The 8636-nt window shown below is 61.0% G+C and overlaps 2 protein-coding genes across 2 annotated transcripts in view; one reads left to right on the top strand and one right to left on the bottom strand.

Annotated features, from left to right (window-relative positions):
- The window catches only part of ARID5A (AT rich interactive domain 5A (MRF1-like)), an 8897-nt gene extending 8641 nt beyond the window's left edge, over nucleotides 1-256 (bottom strand). Inside the window, 1 exon segment of the mRNA XM_010003931.1 lies at nucleotides 239-256. Coding sequence (XP_010002233.1) covers nucleotides 239-256 — 18 coding nt within the window.
- Nucleotides 257-389: 133 nt separating this feature from the next.
- Nucleotides 390-8591, top strand: LOC104394348 (serine/threonine-protein kinase 10-A-like). Its single transcript, XM_010003932.1, has 17 exons — nucleotides 390-536; nucleotides 1598-1762; nucleotides 1869-1917; nucleotides 2045-2194; nucleotides 2279-2351; nucleotides 2718-2912; nucleotides 3259-3340; nucleotides 3432-3542; nucleotides 3636-5438; nucleotides 5541-5659; nucleotides 6251-6374; nucleotides 6504-6683; nucleotides 6774-6903; nucleotides 7019-7143; nucleotides 7231-7416; nucleotides 7708-7821; nucleotides 8484-8591. The coding sequence occupies exons 1-17, from the start codon at nucleotides 390-392 to the stop codon at nucleotides 8589-8591; spliced, it is 3861 nt and encodes a 1286-aa protein (XP_010002234.1).
- Nucleotides 8592-8636: the final 45 nt, after the last annotated feature.

Raw genomic sequence — 8636 nt, forward strand, 5'->3', positions numbered from 1 at the left:
CCCCCAGCCAGGGACCTGCCAGTGCTGGGCTGCAGAAATCCGGGGGGGGATGCACGAATTCCACGGGGATGAGCATCCCGAGGGGGCACCTCCGGGACCCCAGATCTGTTCAGGGACCCCGTTGTGTCCTCCCCGTGGGGTGCCAGGGGTGCGGGCAGGACCTTGGGGTGAGCAGGACTCCTTTCTCCCCACTGCAGGAGACCACCCGGTGGGATGGAGGGGACCATCTCCTCGTCACCTCCACCTGGTGGCACATCCTGCGCGGTCCGGGGCCCCGTTCAGCCCCTTCCTGCCCCCGGAGGAGGAAGAGCAAAGGCAGCAAAGCAGGTGTCGGGTGGAGCAGCCCCGGCCCGGCCACCCCGTGGCTTCTGGATGGAGCTGGTGGCCTCATGGCTTTTCTCCGACGCCTTTTTGGCTTCGGGGAGAAGAAGAAGCCACCGCGGTGGTTGGAGCACATTAGGAGGGACGTGGACCCCCAGGAGGTCTGGCTGGTGCTGGGCGAGCTGGGTGAAGGTGCCTTTGGCAAGGTCTGGAAGGTAGGAGAGCACCCAGCACCCTCCATGGCCCCCGGCACCAAAACCCCGTGGGTTTCACCCTCTTTCCTGGGGTGCTGCCCCAGCTCGGGCAGCTTCTGGCAGGGGGGGAACCTCCAACACCTTCAAAGCCACCCCAAAATGCCCAGCAGGGTCCCATCCCATCCCTTCAGCTCCTCGGTGGGAGGTTTGGGGGTTGAGTCCAGGATGTTTTTCTTCTCTTTCCGTGGGGGGATCAGTGCCCACCCCCCAAGCTCGACAGGAAACCCCAACTTTGCCGTTGGCTCTGTCGCCTTCCGGGGTTGGTGGCACTTGGGGGGGATGGACCCGGCTCTGGGGGGGCTTGTCCTGCCCCAATCCAGCCCCTCTTCCCTTTCTGGGAATTCCAGGGCTTTGGCATTACTCCCAGGGGAGGGTTTTGCTGTGGAACCAGCAGAAGGTCCCGGGGGGATTTGCTGAGCCCCCCCCAAGGGATACACGGCACCTCTGGGAGGGGGGGAGCCTGTTGGAGAGGGATGGGATGGACTGGGATGCTCTGGGAGCCACACAGAGGGTTTGGGATAGAACAGGATGTTCTGAGACACACACTGAGGGTTTGGGATCCATGCAGAGAGTTGGGGATACAGTGGGATGTTCTGGGAACCTTGCACAGGGTGTGGGATAGAGTGGGGTGTTCTGGGACACAGAGAAAGAGTTTGGGATAGATTGGGATGCTCTGGGATCCACACAGAGGGTTTGGGATAGAGTGGGATGTTCTGGGATCCACACAGAGAGTTCGGGATAGAGTGGGATGCTCTGAGACCCACACTGGGATACAGTGGGGTGTCCTGGGACCCTCAAACAGGAGGGCACCGCCTCAATGGGGCCACCTGCCCACCAGCCCCGTGTCCCTCTCCTTCCTGGCTCTGCTCCCACCAAGGTCCCCACGTGTGTCCCCACCATTTGGCTCCATGGCCCCAAACACCCAGGGTGGAATGTGGTGGGTCCCACCTTTCCCCCCACCCCAAAACCCGGGGCTGCTCCCTTCGCCCCCCAACAAGCCCCCCCTGGACCTTCTCCCCCAGGCACAGAACAAGGTGACGGGGACGTTGGCGGCTGCCAAGGTGATTGTCACCCCCAGGGAGGAGGAGCTGGAGGATCACCTGGTGGAGATTGAGATCCTGGCCAGCTGCCACCACCCCAACGTCACCGAGCTGCTGGACACGCTCTACTGGGATGGGCAGCTCTGGGTGAGGGTGCTGAGGCCCCCATGGGTGTCACCTGGGGTCCCCCCAAGTCTCGGGGGGGTTGGTCTGGAGGGGTTTGAAGACCAAGGTGGGGAACCTCTCCCTGCAGATCCTGGTGGAGTTTTGTCCCGGAGGGTCAGTGGATGCGGTGATTTTGGGTAAAGAAATGGGTTTTATTTTGTTTAGTTTTTCCCAGCTGTTGGAAGGTTTGGGGTGGGACTGGCAGATCTTCTGGGTCCTCCTCCCCATTGGTGGTGGTGGTGGGGTTGTTTGTGCTGGTGACAGAGCTGGAGAAGGGGCTGACAGAGGAGCAGATCCGGGTGGTCTGCAAGCAGCTGCTGCTGGCCCTGCAGTACCTGCACGGCTGCAGGATCATCCACAGGGACATCAAGGCTGGCAATGTTCTCCTCACCCTTGATGGGGACGTCAAGTTGGGTGAGTCCTGGGGAGGGGAGAACTGGACCAGGGGAGGTTTTTCCCCCAAGGATGGGTCTCTAGCTGCTGCTTTCTGCTCTGCAGCTGATTTTGGTGTCTCGGCCAAGAACTCCAGCGCGGCCCAGCGGCGCGGGTCCTTCATCGGGACCCCGTACTGGTAGGGATGGGTGGGAAGCCCCTGGGATGAGGGGGTGTAGGTGGGTGGGATGGGGGAGCCCAGGGGTCCTGTTTCTCCTGTGGGTGCTCACAGCCAGCTCCTCGCCACCAGGAGCACCTCAAGGAACCAGATCTTTCCTCCTCCAGCCAATGCTGGGTGAGCTTCTCGGTAGCACGTATGGAGAGAACACGTGGGGTGCTGGTGGGTGTTAGACCTCCTGGGGGTAGGGTTGGAGGACTTGGGGGTCAAATTTCACCTCTTCTGCCTGTTGGGTTGTCCCCACAGGAGATGGGTTTGGTTAGAGAAGGAGATTCTATCCCCCAGCCCAGGGCAGGCTGGACCTCTTCCCCTCTCTCCCCCATGCAGGATGGCCCCGGAGGTGGTGCAGTGTGAGACCTCCAAGGAGAACCCCTATGACTACAAGGCTGACATCTGGTCACTGGGCATCACGTTGATTGAGATGGCTGAGATGGAGCCCCCCCACCACGAGCTGAACCCCCTGAGGGTGCTGCTGAAGATCACCAAGTCCCAGCCCCCCACCCTGCGTCACCCCAAGAGGTGGTGAGTCCCCCCTGTGGAGACCTCACCCCAGTGTCTGTGACAGTGGGAGGAGCTGTCCCATGGGGCAGCTCCTGCTGGTCCAGGCAGGTGGGATGGGTTCTTGGACCATAAGTGGTGCTGGTTGTGGCTCCTCCAAGCCCAGCCCCACAAGTATCAGCCCAGGTTTCCCATCATGCCACCTTTGCCCACAGAAGGGGACACTGGTGGGCAACACCAGGGTGGGGATCTTCTGCCAAGGTGCTAGCAGAGCATGAGTGTCCCTAGCACCACCCCAAGCTCCGTGGGGTCCACAGGAGGGGTGACATAGAGCTTTGGTGGCCCCGTGCTCACAGAGACCATCCCACAGGTCTGAAGACTTCAAGGACTTCCTAAGGAAATCCTTGGAGAAGAGCCCTGAGGCACGGTGGTCGGCCAGCCAGCTCCTGCAGGTGGGTAGCACACGTGGCCACCTGCTCGGGGTGCTGGGACCCCCTCCCTGGGGGCTGGGTGGTCCTGCTCACCTCCCTCACTCCCACCCAGCACCCCTTTGTGGCTGGGGTCTCCGACAAGCGGCCGCTGCGGGAGCTGGTGGCCGAAGCCCGCGCTGATGTGCTGGAGGAGGAGGATGGGGAGGAAGGTCCTGTCCCCTTGGTGCGTGAGTAGTGGCCACCTGGGGTGCAAGACCCCTCCAACCCTTTCCACCAGCTCCTTGAGCCTCAACTCTACCTTCGTTGCCCACCCCAGGAGCATGGAGGGTCCTCCTGCCCCCCAACCCTGGGGGGTCATCAGCCCCCAGATGCTGCAGGGAGTATTGGCGAGGAGCTGGGAATCCCACCCCATGTCCAGGTGGTGGCAGAACCCAGGGCCAAGAAAGCATCTGACTTCTTGATGCAAAGGAGGAGAAGGTCCTCACCTGAGCCCCAGTGTCCTGGGAGGCTCCCTGGGAAGAGGCCACCCGAGCTCTGGCAGCTGCTGCGGCACAGGTCGTTCTTTGGAGGGATGAAGGCCCCAGATGTGGGGAAGGAGCAGCACAGGGGGCAGCAGAGTGGGCTGGAGGTCACAGCACCTGCTGCTCCTCAAGGGACACCGGTGCCAGCAGACGCAGGAGGAGAAGTTCAAGGGTGTAATGAAGAAAAGACTTGCTCTCTGGGGATCTCCTGCAAAGTGGCTGAGCAGGCAGGAGGCCTTGGTGACCTGCAAGAGCTGGAGGTAGAGCAGGTTGGACCCAAGGCAAAGCTCCAGGAGGGAAGCCAACCTGCTGACACATCACTGGTGGCTGGAATGTCCATGGAGGGACAGCTGGCAACCCAACCAAGCCCTGTTCTGACCCCCAAAAGCCACCCAAAGAAGGCGTCAAGCAGAGACCCTACTGGTATCTTGCTGGCCCTGCCTGCACCCATGGACAAGGGCTGGTGCAGAGGATCAGCTGGGGGGCAGCTACTGGCTGCCCTGGACCTGTGGGTCATGGAAACCCAAACTCAGAGGTTCAAGTCTCTGGTGGAGCATCAGGGCTGGGTTACTCAGTCGTTGGTAGAGCTGAAGGTTGAGGTTGGCTCCACTAGGGCTGAAGATGGCCTTGGGAGGGATGGTGATGGAATGGGGAGAGCACCCATGGGACCTGAGGGTGCTGTGAAGACTGAGGAGACTGAGGTGGTGGAGGAGGAGGTGCCACAGGGTGGAGAATTGCTGATGCCCAGTGTTGGAGAGGTGGTGGTGCTGGGGTCAGAGGTTCTCAAGGGGGGGCAGGAGCCTCTGGCCAGTCGAGGAGAGGCTGGAGAGAGGAGCAACAGGGAGAGTAACTCAGTTGTGGGGGAGCCCATCACTGACCCCCTGGACATGCTTGAGCAGGAGGGAAGGAGGAATGAGGGGGAAGCCACAGATTATGCTGAAACTCGGGTGGAAATTTCTCCTGAGGAAGGCCTAGTGAAATGGGAAGAGGATGTTGTAAAAAGGTGCTTGACTGGAGACCATCAACCAGCAGGAGATGCAGCCAGCCCTGGGACAGTGATGCTGGCAGGAGAGGAACCAGTGGCATGTTCAGGAGAGGGACCTGCAGGTAAGGAGGCCCAATATTCAGCAGAGGATTCATCCCATGTGCAGATCCTAGGGCCTGGTGAAGATGAATCAGAAGATGAAGTGGAAAACAGCCCTGGAGACAACCAGCCAGGAGCTGCTCCTGGTAATGACTGGAAAGGCCAAGATGGGAATGATGGAGAGCTTGGAGAAGACAGGCTGCAGGTTGCTGCAGCTCCTGAAGGGCCATCAAGGGCTGGCCCTGGAGAGGAGCTGGGTGGCTTGGAGGGTCACAGAACAGTGTCAGAGCCCCAGGAAGACCTTGGTGGGCACCCAAAGGCCACAAGCATTGTCCTTGTTCGCACGTCTTCCCAGGCACGGGCAGCGTGGGAAACAGGGAACCCACCAGATCCATCCATCAGGTCAAAGCCAGGAGAGGATCCATCCCCTGTGGAAAGCCCTGCAGATGTCCAAGGTCCCAGCACCCTGCCTGCAGCCACCCAGCCTTTCCCCTCTGCTGGGAAAGCCCAGCAGGTGAGACCCTTGCAGGTACCACAGCCACATCAAGCCCTACCCCCACCTTGGGTGTAGGTCATGTTGGGCTGCCCGAGCTCCAACTGTTGTTCCTGGTGGCAGGAACCTGCCTCGCTCCAAAGGATGGTCAAGAAAACCAGGAGGTTTGTGGTGGATGGGGAGGAGGTGAGAGTGACCACCAGCACTGTCGGCGCGAGGGACGGGCTGGGGCGCTCAGCTAGGTGGGTGCTGCTGGTGCTGGAGGGGCCACCAGGCATCTCCCACCTCTTTCTGGCCAAGGAGGACCAGGGGCAAAGGGGAGAGGGTGCAGAAGGGAGGATGGGTGTGTGGGACGCTGCAAAGCACAAGTGATTGACCTCCAGGCTTGGCAAACTCATCTGCCTCCCTGGCCAGGGTCTACTCCAGCAGGAGAGCATGAGCAAGCCCTTCCTACATCCTCAGGGCTGTGCAGCAGGGACACCTGAGGAGCAGAATGTTGCCCAGCCCCATATCTGGTGTGTCCAGCAACCAGCTGAAGGAACCAGGAGGGGAAGATCTTCCCCTAGAAGCTCTCACATCACCCAAGGAGAGCAGGGGATCATGAGGGGGGAGATGGAAGGGCAGAGACAACAGCAGAGCTTGGGGGAGTGACCCCCACAGACCCAACGGGCATCCCACCTTCCTTCTTGCTGGAGAAAGTCTTCTCCATGGTGTTGCACCAAGGCTGAGCTGCTTCTTTAGCCACCCACGAGTCAGCCATCCTGGAAGAGAGGGAGAGGTGCCTCCAGGGCTGCCTTTGGGCCTCCTCTCACTCCTCTTCCCCCAACCTCCAGGCGCCAGGAGCTCCGTGAGCTGCGGGTGCTGCAGAAGGAGGAGCAGCGAGCTCAGAGCCAGCTGGAGCAGAAGTTCCACCAGCAGCGGGAGCAGATGTTCCGTCACATCGAGCAGGAGATGACGGTAACCTGGGGCCGCTGTCCCTTCGTGCCAAGAGGGACCCTGGGGGTCCCACTGTGGGAGATGCCGGGGCTAAGGTGGAGAGGATTTGGTGGTCATGGTTGGTCCTTGTGGACCACATCTCCGTGGCAGAGCAAGAAGGGGTTCTATGACCGGGAGGTGGAGAGCTGGGAGCGGCGTCCCCGGCAGCTGAGGGAGCGTCAGGAGCTGGTGTTCACCACCAGGCTACAGAGCGAGGCCAAGCACCTCAAGTCCCTCCAGGAGAAGGTCTCCCAGAGGAGGATGCAAGAGCTGAAGGGTGATGAGAGAGAGGTGAGGGTTTGGGGCAGCTGTGGCTCCAAAAGTCCCAGGGACATTCTCAGCCCAGGGGCTGGGATGAAGCCTCACTGTTCCTCGCCGCAGGAGCAGCGGTTCCTGCAGCAGCAGCAGGAGGAACTCAACGCAGCCCTGCAGAGGGTTGTCCAGGAGCACAAGAAGAAGATGGTGTCCATTGACTGGGAGTGCACCAGCAAGATCCACAGCCTCAGGAGAGGTGGAGCAGGGCTGGGAGGAGAGGAGTGGGGAGGGCTCCTCCTGGGGAGGGGAGCAGGGGGTCTGGGTAGGGGGATTTTTGGAGGTGGTGATGTTGCTGTGGTCTTGCCTGGCAGCCCGTGAGTCGGTGGTGTGGAGCATGGAGGAAGGGCACCTGCAGGAGAAGTACCAGCTCTTCAGGCAGCAGGTGAAGGAGCAGCATGCCCTGCAGAAGCAGCAGCTCCGCAAGCGCCACGAGAAGGTGAGGTGGGAACCACGGCTGGTGCTTCCACCAGCCCTGGGGAGCTCCTGCCCCTGCTCCTGGCTCAGCCTCCTGCCCCTTTCCCAGGAGACAGAGAGGATGAACCGCTTCCACCAGCTCTTGCTGGAGGACCTGAGGAGCCAGCAGGTGCAGGAGAGAACTCAGCTGCTGAGGAACCAGCGCTGCGACGCCAAGAGCCGCCTGGCTCTCTTCAAGGACAACCTGAAGGTCCAGGAGGCTCCTGGGGCCAAGCAGAGGGAGAAGTTCAAGCAGGTAGGAGGACCTGCCCGGGGCCAACAAGGTTCCCCAGCAACAAGTGTGGAAAGCTGTGATGGCTTTTGGGGAAGGGGAGAGTGACTGGGCTGTCCCCACAGCAGCTGGTGCAGGAGGAGCAGCAGCAGAGGCAGGAGCAGCAGCTGCAGAAGCTGCAGCAGCAACAGGCTGAGAACCTGGCAGAGCTGGAGCAGATGCAGGTACCAGGGACCACTACAAAACTGGCCACCCCAGGGGTATGTGTGGGGGTCCCTCTGCTCCAGCACCTTCCTTCTCCTTCCCACCTCCCAGAGGGAGAAGATGCAGCTGTTGGCAGAGCAGGAGAGGAGGCAGCTGGGGAGGCTGGAGCAGGAGCACAACATGGAGCTCAGCGAGTGGAGGCAGCGGCTGGTGGAACGCAGGGAGGTGGGTGCTCCTGCACCCACCCCAGCCATCTCCTCCCCACCTTGGCCAGCTCATGGAGGGCAGCTCTCCCCACTGCAAGCCATTATGCTGGGGCATGGGCCATGGTAGCATTGGTTGTCCTCCTGTGCTGGGCAGTTGTGGGCCAGCATCTTGAATCCTGGGGTCAGTTTTGGGTCAGAAAAAGGACATTGAGGGGTTGGGGTGTCTCCAGAGAAGGGCAATGGAGCTGGGGGGCTGGAGCACAAGGAGAAGGGTCTGGAGAACTTCAGAGGAGCTGGGGGTGTCCAGGCTGGAGAGAAGGAGGTTGAGGGGAGACCTTCTGCTCTGCAACTGCCTGAGAGGAGGTTGGAGCCAGGGGGGTCGGGCTCTGCTCCCCAGGAACAAGTGATGGGACAAGAGGAAACGGCCTCAAGTTGCCCAGGGGAGGTTTAGGGTGGATCTTGGGAACAATTTCTCCATGGAAAGGGTTGTCAGGCCCTGGCCCAGGCTGCCTAGGGCAGGGGTGGAGTCTGCATCCCTGGAGGGGTTTCCAAGCCCTGGAGATGATGCTGAGGGACATGGTTTGGCACCAGACTCAATAGAGTTGGGTTAATGGTTGGGACTCGATCTTAAGGTCTTTTCCAAGGGGAATGATTCAGTGATCCTATGATTTCCTTCTCCAGATGCTGGAGGAGAAGCTGAGCAGCTCACTGGTGGTACTGAGGTCAGGGGGGCTGCCCAGTGCTCAGAGCAGCAACAAGACCACCCGCTTCTTCCACACCCCCTCCTGACACAGCCCCACAGGCAGGGAGGGGCAGGTCTGCCTGCAGCCTGCC

Source organism: Chaetura pelagica, unplaced genomic scaffold, assembly GCF_000747805.2.
Source record: "Chaetura pelagica isolate M959 unplaced genomic scaffold, ChaPel_1.0 scaffold528, whole genome shotgun sequence".
Classification (NCBI taxonomy): domain Eukaryota; kingdom Metazoa; phylum Chordata; class Aves; order Apodiformes; family Apodidae; genus Chaetura; species Chaetura pelagica.